General features: G+C 40.4%; 1 protein-coding gene across 1 annotated transcript in view; it reads right to left on the reverse strand.

The window, feature by feature from the left end:
- The window catches only part of mld (molting defective), a 31,894-nt gene extending 18,319 nt beyond the window's left edge, over positions 1-13,575 (reverse strand). The window contains 1 exon segment of the mRNA XM_017143327.3: positions 11,635-13,575. Coding sequence (XP_016998816.2) covers positions 11,635-12,246 — 612 coding nt within the window. The 5' untranslated portion in view covers positions 12,247-13,575.
- Between the last annotated feature and the right edge of the window lie 3,870 nt (positions 13,576-17,445).

The following is a 17,445-nucleotide window of genomic DNA, read 5'->3' on the forward strand; positions in this document are numbered from 1 at the left end:
TATTTGCCTTTCGGGGAATTTTCACCTACTCCTAATTAGCCAGGTGTGAAAATCGGAGGAAACGTGCCAAAGACCAACATTGACATAAACCATAAGCGACAAAAACCATTTTACACCTATCTCCCATTTGTCTTAGCCTCAAAACGCATGGGAAGCTGCTGTGCTAAAAATCTGCTAAAATGATGATAAAACGCTTTTTGCACACATGGCCCACATTCAAGGCGAGAGAGCAAGAGATTTCCCCTGTTTCTGTTCAGGTTCCGAAATGGATGTTTATTTATAACCTTTGGTATTTCGGAATTTAAAAAAGCACTAGCAAGAAATATCTATTCTATAATCTAGAAGCCGAAGGCCAAGGAACGAAAAGAGTCGAAAATAAACAATTATTCGAGGGGTGTGCCCACACAAAAATGACCAAACATTTTAAGACCATAACGTCGGGTCGTAAATCTACAATTGTCCATCTAGGTTTTACGGATTCCTCCTTGGGGCAGAGGAAATGTTTCGAAACATTTTTCGGTTTGATTTGGAATTAGCGTGTTGTTCTCATTTTCAAAAGAGATACAAAAAAAAATGGAATAAAATTATTCCCGGTTGCTCGTGAAGAGCAGAGCGAAAGTGTCGGCTGCTGAAATTGAGTTTGGTGTATAAATAAACCAACCAGGCGATACATATAGCCTTTGGGAATCGAAAGGCAGAGGCAAAGGCAAAGGCAACGTTAAATGCAAGCAGCAGCAAAAGAGGAGCCAGAGAATAAAGTCATCAAGTCAGATACCGATCGACTCGTTCTCCTGTTTCACCAGAAAAACAGACCTCTTTCTTGTGGAGACTGAGCTCTTTGGGGTTGTTGTTTTCTTTTTTAGAGGTATATGTACATAAATACCAACCAACCAAGCCGACTTGGAATATTATGAGTGAATCGGCAATGACCTTAGCACGAGTTCTGGTTTGAAGACTCAGCGATCGGTCGCCACATTGTATGGGGACTGGAATTAAACGAAACGATGACGCCGCGGAATCCACCGCGAGGGTAACGTCATTAGCATTATGGAAATGTGTATAAATACGATTGGATTTTTGTTGCTGGAACTTGTCCAAGTGGGTTCTTCATCATCATCATCATCGTCGTTCTCGTGGTTGACGTTGTAGTTGTCGTTCGTGATCGTCTTCATTGATTCACAACTTCTTGACCGTTAACAAACTTGGTTTGCATGCGGTCTGACCAGTTGCGGGTTCAATAAACTACACTTTTACACTTTTTTTCGGGGGTAAGAAAAAATATGAGAGCGACAGATAGAGCGTCTTTTGTTTTCATAAAATTCATTAGCATCCAAGTTCTTCTCAGTACTTTCTCCATAAAACCTCCGACCTTTTTGTTTTACTTTACTTTTCTTTTTTCCCCGTACGATCATTGTGAAAGAAATGAAAACACTGTGTGGTTACTGTGAAGTTTGTGCCGCGTGAAAGCCATTAAAACATGTATACATGCGGAGATATCCATCAGTTTTTTGGCCCGCCCAAAAGCGCTGTAAAGTGGCCAAAGAGGCTGCAAATTGAAACGCAGCTGGTAGCCGGCACTCAGTTTTTTTATGGCTAGCACATTGGGCAGGAAGTCTCAGATCGGCGGCTAATAATGTTATAAAGCCGTCGACCACAAAATGTCTTTAGCGCGCTGCTCAGGCTTACCAAAGCGGAACTATGTCTTTTTCTTTGTTTATTAAATCACAAAGGCAGCCAAGCCTGGTCTAAAAATTGCTTCCTTTCACTGCAGTTCCAGTTAGTGTGGTTTTAGGCCACGATAATTGCAATATTGTGCAATTTTCTTATCATTTCCACCACTTGAATATAGCTCGTCATAGTCGGCGGCTCAGTGCAAATTAATTTTCTCGAGTTGATCGTTATCTTGGGGGCTGTCAAGGAACTCTGGTACTTAGTTTTTACCATTATTTATTTTTAAAAAAATTGTAAAGGTCTAAATAATTGAATATAAAAAGTACACAGTTTAAACTCGATAATTGTTTGCTCTATATTTAGTACAAAATATTTCCAGATTTCTACTTGCTCATGCTCAAGTCACAAATAATATCGCAGTCACGTTTCCCTTGTCGACTTAAAAAATTAGATTGTCTTTATCGAGCCAATTAATGCCAGTCAACCCTTGAGTTAAATGAACCGCAACTAATTGCCCTTAGACTTGGGCACTAACTAAGCAATGCTATTCATTGACTTTCAATAAGTTACTAAATTAATGAAGGAATCATCCCCCAAATTAATAGCAGGCACAGGCACGGGCACTTCACTTAACTAAACATTTATTCCGCCACTTTTTACTGTCACATACTGATTAGCAATTGACATGTTTCCATAAAAGAGAGATTACCGCCGAAAAAAGCGAACTCTAAAGCGAATGTGAAGTGGAAATTGTTGAACCATGAGAAGCACTTGAGTGGATAAATCCCTCTATAACACTTATTCCCCGCCGGATCTGTAGATCCGCAGTGAGGGGATGACAGGGAGGCAGGCGGGTGAGTGCAGAAAATGCGGATGCGGATTCGGATGCAGAGTAAACCGCATTTGAACACACAACGCTTCCGCTTCACTGAAGCCCCAAAACGCACAATTGCACTCCTCTGTGGGCCGTGAAAAGGGGCGTCGTTGGGGAGGGGCAGACGGGAGGGGGGAGACGGGACGGGGGACAGGACAGGACAGACACACAGTCTGCTACAATGCGGCTTACATTCTCCGGCACGAAACTTAAATCAGATTACCATACAATAACAGAGGCCGGCAAAAAATGAATTCAATTCGCCACTTGCTTTTTGTTATCTCCCCCCGCCATTGTCATCACTCAAAAATGGCTCAAAATCTCTTTGCTTTCCGGAGACTGAGAGGCGCGAAAAATATTATTATGCAAAAGTAAGCATTTTGTTATTTGCACAATGATAGCGCCCGAAATTGGATACTCAAACCAAAAATGGTTCAGCAATTAAAAGTCACAAACAAATGCAAATGCAGCACTTTTGCTGGAAATTAATTGTTATCCAATTCAAAAACCGTTACAGTTTGCCCACAATTTCATGTGATAAAATCCAGACATGAAAGGAAAAAGTTATCACCAAATTCCAGCTTTCAAAATATATATATTATATTTCTTTTTTTGCCATTTTCAGTGTGATAATAAACATGTATAAGAAATTAACAAAAACATCGCAAATTTCTTATACAATACTGCATGCGATTGTAAAACCAAATATTGCAATTCATAAACCCGATAAGTTTTGCGAAATAGTTCATTAAGGAATTGCGAAATTCAATCAAAAGTGAGTTTTCGCAGAAAACTGCAATTTTCCGTGAAAATAAAATCAAAGGCTAAGGAAAAATGGGAGCAAGCACACCGTAATTGGCCAATTAAATAGACGTAAAAACATTGCCGAAAACCCAAAGGTTTTCACGATTAACCAGTAACCAGTGTGTGTGTGTGTGAGTATGGTGCTAACGGCTTACGGCATGTTATGTAATTAGCCCGCTTATCTTGTACCGCCGATGTCGGGCTTCTATATCCAGCTGTTTCAGGTGAGGTCATTAGATACGGGGGTGTAATTGGTACGCCTGATTTTTATATGCCTAGCCATAACAAATTAATTAAGATTTTGGCCAAGTTAACGGTTCGCTGAGATGGATTGTTTAGCCTGGCTGGATACAGATTCATAATAGCTGGCCCAATTTCTCTTTTGCAGCGATTGTTGAGATCAGCGGGGGTCGTTAATCGAAAGTAATTACAATCTCCCCTCAGTCCAAGTGGACGACCCCACCCATTTCTACAATCTTTCAAGAGCAAAAAGAAAGAAAAGAAAGACCGAGAAAAAAACGACCTGATAATAATTCACTTTTTTCCTTTTCACTTGCCTTTTCCCACTCAAAATCCAAAACATAAACAAGCGAGGCAAATCCAGATATCGAGGCGGAAATGTGAGTAGTTATATTATGGACTTATGGACGGAAGGCGGTTGAAAACAAACAAAAAAGCCACAGCCACAATTACTTTGAGCTCTTCGCGGTGGCAAATGAAAAGTAAAAGTCAAATAGAGCGCAGCAAATGCAAAAAGCCGCGAGCAGTCAGACTAACAACAAAAATTTCAAAGTTACGTACACACTTCGGCCAAAGAGTAAACGTGTGGCTTGTAAAAACCGGCTAAAAACCAGCCGCAACAGAAGAAAAAAAAACAACAAAATCACAAATGTATATATATATATATATGGTAAAGAAACCGCTATCGAAGGTGTGTCGAATTACAAATGCCCTGGCAACAAATTGATTGAGTTGTAAATCTCATAAACACACTCTAAAACTGTTTCGAATCGTGTTAATGATTCGGGCAAATCTTTGATCTACTTCAAATAAATGCTCGAATTAACCTTCAGCACTCGAGTTAAATAGGAGAGATGATATTCAGTCGAGTGGAATTGCTCTGCTGGTTTATTATCACGAGGGTTGAAACATGAAAAAAAAAACCCAAGTCACACATACTTCCTGCTAAGTTCAATATTATCAAGAGGGCATTCAGATATTTACATGCTGCGTGCGCAAATAAAATGAGGGAACGAAAAACCCCTCAAACGGATCCCTTAGCGCATACCCACGTCGGTTATGCATTTTCCAGTTGATTGATCCCCGAGCGCATTTCCGCCACTTGAGAAACAATGACCTCTCAAAAATATAAGACCAAATCGATGGGAAATTCAATTACAACCCAATTTCCTAAAGGAACCGACAAAAGTGCATGGAAATTTCCGGAGGCCGGCGGCCAAATGTAGAGAATCTAAAGCTTAGCGGGTTACTTGGCCAGTTCAAGCCGAAAAAATCTGAAATCTGAAAAATCACAAAACAGAAACAGCAACAGAAACCAGAAACCCGCTGCGATCCGAACTTTGCCAATCCGAGTGGCCAATGGGCCAGCAAAAATAACAGCGCCGGCAATTCGCTACAGACCTACTATATACTACGCCATGCCAAACAGACCAGCATATTGGGGACCTGAACTGAACTGAAAAAGCCAGCGGAGTCGAGTAAGTGAACGGACGTGGCAGTCACCACGTGGGAAACTAATTCATTCAGCGGCGGCGAGGTAGAAAACTGAGCAACGTGCACTGGGAAAATGGTATCAAAGCGTTTACGAATTTCACAACTGAGCTGTACTGCGGGGTATGGGAATAATTTCTAATCAAACCAAGCAAATGACTCAGAAATCGTATTGTGTCGCAAAACCAGTTTCCCTTTTCATAGAACTTAATTAAAAACAGTTTTAATTAGTTTTGGAAATATTTTCAAAATAAATGTAAATCTTAAAGCCGTTCTTCTGGGGGTGGGAGAGTTTATTTATACCCACCCAATGACGCAAAATGAACGCTTACATTAGCACAGGCCCAGTTCTTTCATTCAGTGCACCAACCTCCCCCTAATAAAAGCAGCTTTGCTTATAAAAACGATTAAAATCGCGGGGGGAATTATTGTTCAAGTGTAAGAAACAAAGAAATACAAAATACCTAAACCCGTTGCATTTTATGACTTGGCAACAATTACGACAAGACGAAAAGACGAAAAGAAAAATCCAACAATAAGACAATAATAATGACAAAGAGGCTTTTGGGCGCCAGGTCGATGCGAGGAGGGGTGGGGTAATCATACCGTGGAAAATGGGTTAATAAAATAATATTTTATGGACTCTACGCGCTCGAGTTCTGCAGCGACAATAATAACACGGCCAGTTGCAAAATAATACAGTGCGAAAAAATCAAAAGCCATAAAGAAAACAGGGTTGGGATTATCGGGCATTGGACGTTGGGCTGTTTGTTTAGAATTTAAAAACTGGTCATAGGCATTGGCACAGGGGCTTTCAACAACAGGCCTTCCAATCAAAGGTGAGGTGACGGTAAATAAAAGAAAGAAAAACAAAAGCCCCGGCAAATCGAATTCCAATCGAAATCGGCGATGAAAAGCGAGGGTGGCTGGTGTTAAATAGTAAGAATAAATAAATAATGGTATGCACGTCTGCATAAGGTACCACACACGCGCTCCATTCCGACTCGTTTCATTTAGGGTTTTGTGGCTTTGACAGACCAGAAAAACCGAGCCGAACCGAACCGAACCGAAATCGAAACCCAGAAACGCAGGAGATGGGGGTGCTAACCGTGGAGAATGTTGCCGGCCAGCCCAAGCCGAAGCCGGTACAGAATTCTTTGGAGGCCACGACTGCGAGACTGGGTGAAGTGAATCAAACCGAACCACGTACCTAGGCCATCGCTCACCCACACTGCACAATGCACACACCATAGCACACCATAAATGAAATAAAAACTCCCCCGTCCATCGTCCATCACATCAGTAGTACGAGTACGAGTATGTCGGTGATTTTTATGAAAGATGTACGAGTAGTACTTGGGATCCGTTCCCATTGTGCGGTATCCGAGTGTGAATTGTGAGTACGCCCTCTGTTTGCTCTCCTGCCACCTAATTGAACCTTTCAAATTGCTCTATAAATACTGATCAAAACAACCCCTCGTGATGAATAAATCCCCCGATTGTATTCCATTGTCGCCCTCACTTTATATGTGCATACATAGGTAGGTAGTAGTTTCCCAGGACGTGATTTTCATTGTCAGTCGTTTTGGTTAATTAAAGCATCGCCCAAAGTACAAAAGGTTCATTGACTAAACACATTCCGCTTTGCTGCTGTTCGGGTGTCCGGTCTGATTAGCGATTTGTTTGGTTTCCCAAAAATATAGTAGCGTTGCGGCGATAAGCCTCATATCTCGTGGCAGTAATCAAACGGCTCGACCGCGATCGTTTTGAAACGGGTATTCAGCGATCTCCGATTAGTAGTTTGGGTACCCATAATAATTGAAAATGTAATAACCGGGTGCGTTCAGGGTGAACTAATGTGACCTGACGTTACTATACGATTATTTCTAGCCTTACAGGTAGACAGACGTAGGTAATCTGGAAGATGTAAATGTAAATGCTATTGAAAAGTAAATACTATTGATATGAAACTAATTATCCTAATAAAAGTGCGAGATCATGAGTTTGTATTGCAACTTGGAAAATGGAAAAGACCTTTGAAGCGGAATTTTTAAAACGAATTAGCCTAGACAGCGATTACCTCGCCCCGTCATCGTATGTAGCTTTAATTGAGTCTACTTAGCGATCTAGGGGATCTATCGCTATCTATCGCTCGTTTTATTCAGTCGTCGTCGCATTTGTAGTTCCTCTAAAGAGGTCAGGCGAATGAAAATGACGCAACGAAATATTGCTGTGATTTGTTTTGTTTTGATTTCATCTCAATAGCTTATTTAATTCGACGTATTGTTAATTTATTCGACATGCTACGAGCTCCAATTCAAATGCAGTAGCCGATTTCGATTGGTATTCGTATTTATAAAGGTGGTAAACTCACATACAAAGTTGCCAAATCCTAGTTTTCAAACTGGAGTCGCTTACGCTGGCACCTTAAACCAACAGACATAAATAACATTCATAATTGGCTGGCCATAAAAAGAGATATACAAACACCCTCAAAATTCGCTGAATATTTCCATTTATTTCACTACTTCTCCTCGTAACATATTGGATCTTGTTTATATGGTTGTCAAGTCAACAATGTGTGTCTAGAAAAGTAGATAAGGTGCCCCGCCGAACGAACACACGGATCTAATCTAGTGCCCCACAATTTTAAACTTGAAACGCAAGGCGATACGAAAAAGTGCTCTCTTGACACCGATTTTTAGGTCGGAAAAAAAGCGAGACAGGCCGAGTGGCAAACCCGAAATGGAAAGCAAAAGGTTTCTGGTTTTGGTTTTGGTTTTTAATCCAAGGAGAAACCTTTCCCGCGGTTTAATGAAAAGGTTTCCAGGCCCAGCAATGTAGTTTTAAATGTATTTCTTGTCTCTTGCCACGCATCTCATTTATCTTCACGATCGCTGGGAGGATCACGTCTGAAAAATAATAAGCTTTTACACCTCTTTCGTCTCAGATCTCCGATTTCGTGGAATTTTTCTTCACACACAGACGCACATAAATTAGTACAACTTAGTTATTCGCAGCAGTGCGATTATAATCGTGTGTAATCATCATCAACGTCAATCGCAAGTGCTTCAAAATATCCGAAACAATGGGGTTTAAATGGAGGTAATATTGTTGATCATAATATAATGATAAGGTTAACTTTGTTGATAAAAGCGTGACAGACTTATGTCATCATTATCATCATTGAATAGTCAAAGTAGTCGATAGATAGATAGCTCTATCTAATTGCCAGTGTCAATATAATCTACACTCCTTTTGATTGATTGCACTTATTTCATTGTAATATATACAAAACATATAATATACCAGTTCCACACCATGTGCTATATGGGTGTCGTAAAGCCGAGGTAATTGCCTGGCGGCCTAATGAGAGATTTGTCCGGCAATTAATACGACTGGTCGGCTAATCGCTGGCTCGGAATACGACGACTCCATTGATGATTAAGGCTGTTTTCTTTTGCAATAAAAAAAATACAAAAAAAAAAAAGTAAATAACAAATGCAATGAATATGGCGGCTAACGAACCACACTGAACTTTGGCAAGGCGTGCGTTGCAAAAGAAAGTTTTCTTCCATGCAATAAATAATACACAAAAAAGAAAACGAAAGTCTGGCTTTATTTCGCCTTTCAATTGGCAGGCTTACTAGTTAAGTTTAATCCCGGAAGCGGTTTCGAAAATTATCATACGTAGTACGTACAAATACCACTCGGTATGCAATCGAGAACTTCTTTTTGTGAGGCTGCCCTCTGTTCACCGCTCAATTAAAAGCAAATCAAGATAGCAATTTAAGTGCAAGATCATAAATCCGCTTTTGTGGCGTGCCAACGTTCCATATTGTTAAGTTCATTACACACACCTCTTGTTTTTGTTTTGCTTAGCGGCTTTTTGTATAACCTAATTACGGGTTATTCTCGCACATTCTCGACTACGAAAAAAGAAAATAATCAAGAAAACGCCCTCGAATTGGAAAATCTAATAATGAATTTTAAATTAATCCAAAAACTACTATGCGTTTAACTCATTTATCATTGCGTTTTCGAAAACAATATGGAAAAACCGGCTGGCTGCCGGATTAAATTATATGATTGCCGGTTAAATTGTATAGTGAACGAATCGAGTTTCAGTCTCAGTTTTCAGTTTTCAGTGCTCAGTTTCCAGTCCGAAATGGAGGCTCCTAAGGTCAAAGCATTTTTAATGCAACACCTTGGGAATCAACGGTCACCACCGGCGGGCAACTATAAGTAGTAGCACCACGAATACCAGAATACCACCACTACCGCCACAACAACAATCGTTTCGACCGAAAAAAGAAAACCTGTTCTCCCCATGCGACTTTTATTGGTAATGAGTTGGGGAGCAGTAAGAGTTTTAACCTGAGTGAGTGAGTGGTCGGAATGGTGGAAGTGGTAGAAGTGAGAGGTGCTGCTGGTCTGGTCGGTCGGCTCACCCGATGCTCGCTGGTCGATGGTAGTTCCTCAATGGGGCAAAAGAAATAGCGGGTGCCGTATAATTGGCCGGAAAGTAACGTTGACGTTGGCCACTCTTTGCAATTAGAGCCCACCACGTTCGTAAGGCCAAGATTTTAGTTTAGCTGGCTAGCTGACTAGCGAACCAAGAAGCCAAGGCCCGAAACAGAGGGCTCCTCCCGGATTCGTTCGCTGAATGTTTATGGGGCCCAAGAGCCGGGCTCACATGCAAACTTGCCTCACAGCTTGGCAGTGGCACGCAATGTGGCATAAAGTTAAGAATAGCAAATAGGTAACAATAATATTTGTTGGAAAATTGAAAGAGCCTTGGTACACCAAGAAGATACCCTTAGCATATCACAACTTGGGTTCGCAATCTTAACTGAAAGCAAACAAATTGTTTGGCTTGTGATTAGGTCTCGTCTGATAAGGGAACAAAACAATTAGGTTGATTTATCCATGATAAAAAAACGAATGAAAAATACCCTGATTCATACCAGATAAAAGAAGGTAAACAACAATAAGGAACCACGAAATTTTACCCATAGCTTTCTCCTCAGGAAATCAAGGCTATTGAATGAAAAAGGAATGCAGTGTTTATACGTGACTCGCAGAATGCAGTACATACTTTCTTTTCAGGCATGTCGCGATGACCATTTTTAGTGGGCACCGATTATGAATCTCATTTCCAGCGTTCTGTCGTAAAATTTGGACAAACGATCGTTAGGCAAAAAGGTCAACCAAAGAGTCACGAACCATTGGGAAATGTTTAAAAATAAAATCCGAGTCAGATGCGCCATCGAAAGATGAATTTGGAACAATGCTATCTCAAATGCTGCGTCATAAAATCCAGAAAATTGGGTAGCTTTAGAGTAAATAAAACGAAACGTGTTGGTGATAAGATAAGGGATTATCTCAGCCCTCGAACAAATACATCCACACTCTCTCACAAATTCTAGACAGTGTCTGTGCCCCAAAATTAATATTACCATATATCGCCTGGTAGCAAATTGCCTGTGAAACGGGGTAAAACCTTCTGCAGCATTATAAATAAGGCCTTATTTATTTACTTTCGGTTCTTGCGAATACCCAGACAATTTAATTTATTTGCCTGCATTAGGGAAAATAACATATGAGGGACTCCTCTGCAACAGGAGCAAGAGGCGGAACAAAGGCATGTCAGAGTACAACTAAGTTCTTCCCATTCTCCAGATACTGACTCACTATGAGGGACTCAATGGAGAATGTCTGGGGAATTTACACGCAAAAAAAGCAGGTTTGTGGCCCAGTTAACTTGGGAACTAATTAATTTAATTAAATTGTGAATATTAAGAGGTGTTACGGTTCCATTACAAATTGTCATTTAAATATTTCCATGTATGTAATTACTGTAAGAAATAGGTACCCACTAATTGAGCTATTAGCTGTGAAGAATTATATTAAATTAAAATCAAATTATATACAGGGCACTCACATTCATATTCATACTATACTCGTTTTCTACACTGAAACACTCACAGGGGCCATGTTAAAAAAATGAATAAAAAATCAATTTTGAATGTTTGACAACATGGTAATCTTTTTTTCCTCCCCGAAACCAACTATCAAATAATAAAATCAAACCCGTATGAGCGGAAATATATGGAAATCGTTGGACACATTGCCCAACCGACCGATGTCAAAGTTTTCAGAGATCTCAGTGACATTTCCTATTAATAGAAGGAAATATTCATTTCCCATTTATAGAGGAACTGCACAGATATGACGTACAGTGCAGCCTTGAATAGTTATCACTGCGAGTCTGCACTGTACACATAAGTAGTTGGATTCTTTTTTCTAAGTATTATGGCATGCGTGTAGACGAATAAATCACATTAAAAATTAAACACAACCCATGGAAACTTTCCGATATGCTTTGAAGAGAACTTGATTGGGCTGCTGGGTGGGTGGGTAAGTTTCGGTTCGGTTCTATTGGGTTTGCAGTTCGCAATTCGCAGTTCGCATTTCGCATTTCGCAGCTCTGTGTTCGTAGTGTGCTACTGAGTGGTTCATAAAGGATGGTAAAGAGCGAGTGTGTTACTTACATTGAGCATCCAAATGGTCATCTCCTCGAGGACAATGTCCATGCTGCTGTGGGCCCCGCTGAGGGTGTAGTCGACGGCATTATCGCTGCTCCGTCCACGAGGAGCGGGCGGTGCAGTGGATAATGTGGTGGCAAAAGTGGTGCGACGCCTCATGGGAGATGTGGATGTAGAGGCGGAGGGTGTGGTTGAAAATGCGGACGTTGCTGTAGCCGTTGCTGTAGCTGCTTCTGATGGAGATGATGTAGCTTTAGTCCCTGGATTTACTGGATTTGCGGACAATGTCTCTGGAGTTTCGGTTTCTGCTTCTGTCGCACATGTTTTTGCTAATGTTCCCGATGATTTGTATTTGTTCGATGCTGATACTGAAGCTGTAGCTGAAGCTGATGTGTTGGCCAACGTTGGCTGGCTGGCCTCGAATAAGCCGAGTAATTCCAAATCCCGTTTGCAACAACAGCGGCAAATGCGAGGCATTTCCAGTAAATCCTCATCAGCAGCAGTGTGCAGAGAAAGTTGCTCTTTCGATGCAGCTGATGATGCACTCACTCTTTTTGCCTTCTCGATGGTATTCTTCGCGCTGAAGAAACTGCTCCGTCTTCTCCGGTTGGCACTCATTCTGTCTTAGTTTCGGTTCAGTTATATTTCTTTTTAGGTATAGATTTTAATTAGCCCCTTTTCGGATGGGGATATGGGGATTTTAGCGCCAGTTTTTCACACGAAAAAACACCCACGAATTTGATCTTTCTTTATAAGGTTTTTTAGTTTTAGTTTTTGCTTTAGCTCTTTGTAGTTTGTAGTTTGTATTTTTCTCTCTCTCTCTCTTGCGTTGACGGTGCTTTCGTTTTGACCACGAGTCGACGACGACGACGGCGGAGACCTAAAAAACCAGAATGGGCCAGAAAGAGACATGAGAAACAGAAACAGATCGGATCGGTTAGGAAACCTTTCGCCGCCTGAGACATGGTGCGTGAGTGTGTGTGTGTTGAGCTCGAGTTCGGATCTGAGTTCGAGTTCGAGTCTGAGTCTGAGTTCGGGTGTCCGTGTGAGCCAGTTTCTTTTAGTAGGCCAACAAGAAACCGAATCAGAATATATATAACTTGCGACCAAGCTCATTAGCAGGGGAAAAACAAACGTTCAGCGCCGTTCAGTTTTCAGTTTTCAGTTCAGTTCGTTCGGACTCTGGTTTTTCTGCTTTTCAGTTTCCAAATTCTACACTAAACCCAGGCTATTCGGTTTTTAGGTTTCGAAATTCGACAGAGAGGTTCGATTGATGATTTAAGTTAAGTTAAGTTAAGTTAAGCAGTTTCAGACTTTTTAGGATACTGGCTTTTCTACTTTTTAGTTGCAAAAAAATTTGATTATTCGATTCAGTCAGACGATTAGAGTAGTTGATTTAAGTTTTCCCTTTTTGTGTGTTCCAAAAAGCAACGCGAGATTTGATTTTTAGCTTTTATTGCAAAAAAAATGTCTGAAGATTTTAGATTTTCGTTAAAAGTCTACACAACATCAAATGGATTCAAGATTTCAATATTTGTCATAAGTCTACACGAATTAGAGCATTTCCATTTATAGTTTTTTCGTTTTATTTCAACAAAACTACAACTCAGCAGGGGGATTTTTTCGATTTCGATACCGCCGTTGTCTATTTCCGTATTTCGGTTTTCGGACCAAAGTCTACACTTTATCTTTATCGTGACGGAAAAGCTATATAAAATCAGCTTTTCCCCCACACTTCCGTTGTTTTTTTTTCAGTTTAGTTTTCAGTTTTCGGTCAAAATTCTACAAGCGCCCCGTACACCTGCCCTTGTGGAGCAAAAATAAACTCTCTGGTGGAATTTCTAGCCTTTCGGATAAACCGCTAGAAAAACGATTTTCGTGTTGGTGTGTTGAATTTTCCTCTCTTCTTTGTTGTTGTTGTTATTCTTGTTGTTGTTACAGCCGATGTGAGAGATTTTCTCGAAATGATCAAATTATATTTTTGGCGGCGGCATTTGCGCTCGCACACTTGCACAATCAGACGGACACACACACGCACGCACACACATGTGGGCAGGAATTTAAATTGATGAATTAAATGCAGAAAACGCACACTAGCACCGGAATTTAAGTACGGCGGCCAAGACAGATCCGTTACTTTCCAATTAAAGTTGATTGCCGTTATTGCGCGAACAATTAAAAAACAAAAGGCGGCGCGCTATTTGATTTAGAAATCTTTGCGAAATAGTACGATTTGATATTTCGAATTCACCGCGGAGCGCCAACTCATAATTTTACTATTTCGGATCGCTTCTTGCGCGTGAACAACCGTCGCGTTTGGAATTCGAATTGAAATTGAACAGAAACTGAAAGACTGAATCTCAAAGATTGCTTTTATCGCTGTTAGAGTTAACAGAGCACAACACTGGGCTGTTAACAGAAACAAAAACAACTTTCGTCTGGCGGCTAATTCGTCGCTCTCTGAGTGTGATGTTATGTTTATACCGCTGTTAAAGTTAGGCTGTTAACAGGGCTCTCTTCTCTCGCTCTTGAGTTCACCACTGAGCGGAGACTCAAACCGTGGTGGACTTCTTTAATGCTGCCTCACGCCCATTTCCGCCTTTTTAAAAACCGTTCTTTTAAAATACATAACGCGGTGCAGTTAATTGTATCTTACCAAAAGTACCACCCAAAAGACTTGGCTGTGTACCATTGACACATAAAAAACATGAAAAGTGCATGAATATCGATAAATTAGAAATAAATTCCAGTCACGCTTCAAAAACTCGATTAGCACAGCAGGTTTTCCGGTGTTCATGTATGAAAGAAAATTCCCGGTTAGTTTGCGAAACGAAGCTCCCTGTGCTCTCTACTCTGTCTTCAGCTTGGATGACACATGAAATTTTTGGCATTTTCCGGTGTTCATGTAGGCAAGAAAAATTAGATTCCCCAAAGTAAAAATTAGGGTCAGACTTGATGACACATTCTTTGCCAATAAGCATTTATTTATTACCTAAACAACACATTCTGACCCTTTTGTAAACTCGCTGCACAATTATTGCTGCCCAAAGCGGAGCAGCTGTAAGGAATTAAGTCTGCTAGATTGAATATTATCGCTTGAGAATTGTCTTAACCTACTTTATTCGCTTGCCAATATATTCATAGGGGTACCAGCTGTCAGAATTGGTAAAAATGGACCTGCAACGTTCCGCTTTGCATAATTTAATATTCTCCTAAGTGTTGTCCTCTAATTGGATTGTGGAACTGACGCATAAAGTAAAAATAAACTTTCCGAGAGGAGAAAGAACAACTGTAAATTATGCATAATAAATGATGAGGATAAAAAAGTTGTAAGTCCCGGCGTCTACAAAGATTGCACATTAATCCAGACATGTTCCTAAAAAGTTAAAACTTTGTAAGGGAGGAAAAGGTATGGTATTTCGACTGTTCTTTTTTTTGTGCCAGACGAGTGCCTTTAAATGCTCTTAAGTGGTTAGTTACCATATACGTTACTATAGTTACATCTTGAATATGTTTTAAGAGGCGACATGCCGTGTTTTCCGCGTAATTAATGGTCGTTAGATAATTAAAGTAGTATTTAAAAACAAGAAAAATATGTAAATTAATTTAAATTGAATGGAAAAAATGGGTTAAAATGGGTTTTTGACTCCTCAAAGATGAGTAAAAATCCAGTAGTGCATTACTTAATTTATTTGTATTTTTATTGTTCGACAGGGAATTTAAAAATTAATGAAGCTTACTTTAAGGCCATTAATTTTCCGGCCTATACTGGCAATGCTAAATTCAGCCCATTACTGAAAAGTAATTGTCCTTTGGTGCATATAACCGAATCTGGATTGCAAAGGAAAACAAATAGAGGACTAATTGATTTAATGTTCTTTATACTCCCCCATTAGCGCAAAAATGTACCTTAATATGAAATCATTGCCGACGGCTGTCCTTGCCATGATTTAATTATCGGGGCAGGCTTCTGCTCTGTTGTTGCATACAAATTGTGGCGCGCAAGGCAGTTATAATTTCTTTGTATGATGGCAACAGTTTTCCCCAAGCGAAGGAGCCTTTAAGTGAAGGCCTGTGATTTTTAGAAAAAGAGGAAAACTACTTACTCACGTGGCAAAGGTAAGAAAGAGTTGGCAAAAAAAATGTGATGTCAAAATTTAAGGGATAGCAAAAAATGCAAATTACATATTTGAACCATATATGAAATAGTTGCATCTTCCAAAGGTAAAACATTGTGGTTTTTGTGCTAAAAACGGTGAGGAATGGCACTCCGTTAACTTTTGAAAAGTCATCGAAAGCGGAATGTGGGCGGTATATGTTGCAAGCGCAGACTCGAACCCTTGGGAAGAATTTTGAAAGGAATTTGAATTTATACACAAGTATGCACATAGACAGAGAGAGGGAGATAGAGAGAGATACAGAGAGAGCAGAGCAGAGCACGTTGGAAAAAATCAGCTGTTTACGGGATAGCACCAAAACAGAGACAGGAGACGGACAAAGGAGCGAGAGCGAGACGGGGAGAGGGAAGAGAGAGAGAGAGAGCACGCCGTGGGCTTTAAAATTCATGGAAATGCGAGCAAAAAAAACACGGAAAAGAAATGCCAACAATGCACGGCGAAAGGGGTAATGGAGAGAACGAAACAAAAACAACGGAATATAATAAGAGCGCTTTAAAAGCTCAGTTAAGCGAATTAATTTGCATGCCTTTCGCGCGTTCTTGCACTCAAAAACTCAAAATGTGAATATGTGGGTGCCCGGCCCTTTGGCCCCCAGCATGCCCCCTCCCCTCTTCCTGCGCTTTCCTGCCAATTGTTTTCGCCGCTCGGCATTCGGCATTGTTGTTGCGTGCTCTTTGTTTTTGCGCTTCATTTCATTCGTCACTTAAACACCCCCCCTCTCGCCGCGTCACTTAGCCCCCACTGCCGCCGCCACCCATGTGATTCCACAAAAAGGCTGTAAGAGCCCTCGAGGACTTTCCACTTAGTCTCCTGAAGAGAACTCGCTACTTCACAATTTTCAGGAAGTAAGACAAATAATTGCCGTGGCTCGATTTAATCCGCCATTTAAGCCGCTTACTCGCATTTAAGCATGCTTAGTACTTACGTTTTCTAGGAATCCGGAATCACGTCGAAGTTAATCCCCTGCCGGTGATAACGCCGCCAGCAGAGGCCGGCGGCCAAATTGACAACTCCCATGCAACACGATATTCAAGTGCACTTTTTCCAATCACTGATAAGAAATTTATTTTGTGTATCAAATATTTTGATTTCTACGAAAGTTTTTATTTCGGTTTTGGTCGACCAATATCAGCGGAAAGCACGTTGCACCGAAACGTCACAAAAAAATGTTGTCACTCGTAAATTAGAGATGGGCAAGCCTTAGGCCGGAAAATAATCGTTTTTAAATACAAGCGATAGCTACCATAAATGTGTGTTTCTTGCAATAAAATCACTTAACTTACAAGGAATTATGTAAATAATTAGTTAAAAATTTAAATATTTTGAATAATTCCTTAGCACAAAGTATTAATCGAATACACTTGGTTAACAGTAAATCTCTAGCGCGCCAAGGATAACATATTTGAATTGCGTGCATACCAAACAGTAACAAGTTAACAAGAAACTGACCTTAAGAATTTAAATAAATCATTGAAAAATAAATTGTTTTACACTGTACAATTTCTTTGTTAATGATTGTTTTAAGCCAGAAAACGAATTAAAAAATGTAAGAACTAACATATGTGGGGCTGCCAGACTGTAAAAAAAAAGTAGCACCACGCTGTTAACGGCAACCTAACAGCACCTGGCCATGCGGCAT

The sequence above is a fragment of the Drosophila takahashii genome, chromosome 3R (assembly GCF_030179915.1).
Source record: "Drosophila takahashii strain IR98-3 E-12201 chromosome 3R, DtakHiC1v2, whole genome shotgun sequence".
In the NCBI taxonomy this organism is placed as follows: domain Eukaryota; kingdom Metazoa; phylum Arthropoda; class Insecta; order Diptera; family Drosophilidae; genus Drosophila; species Drosophila takahashii.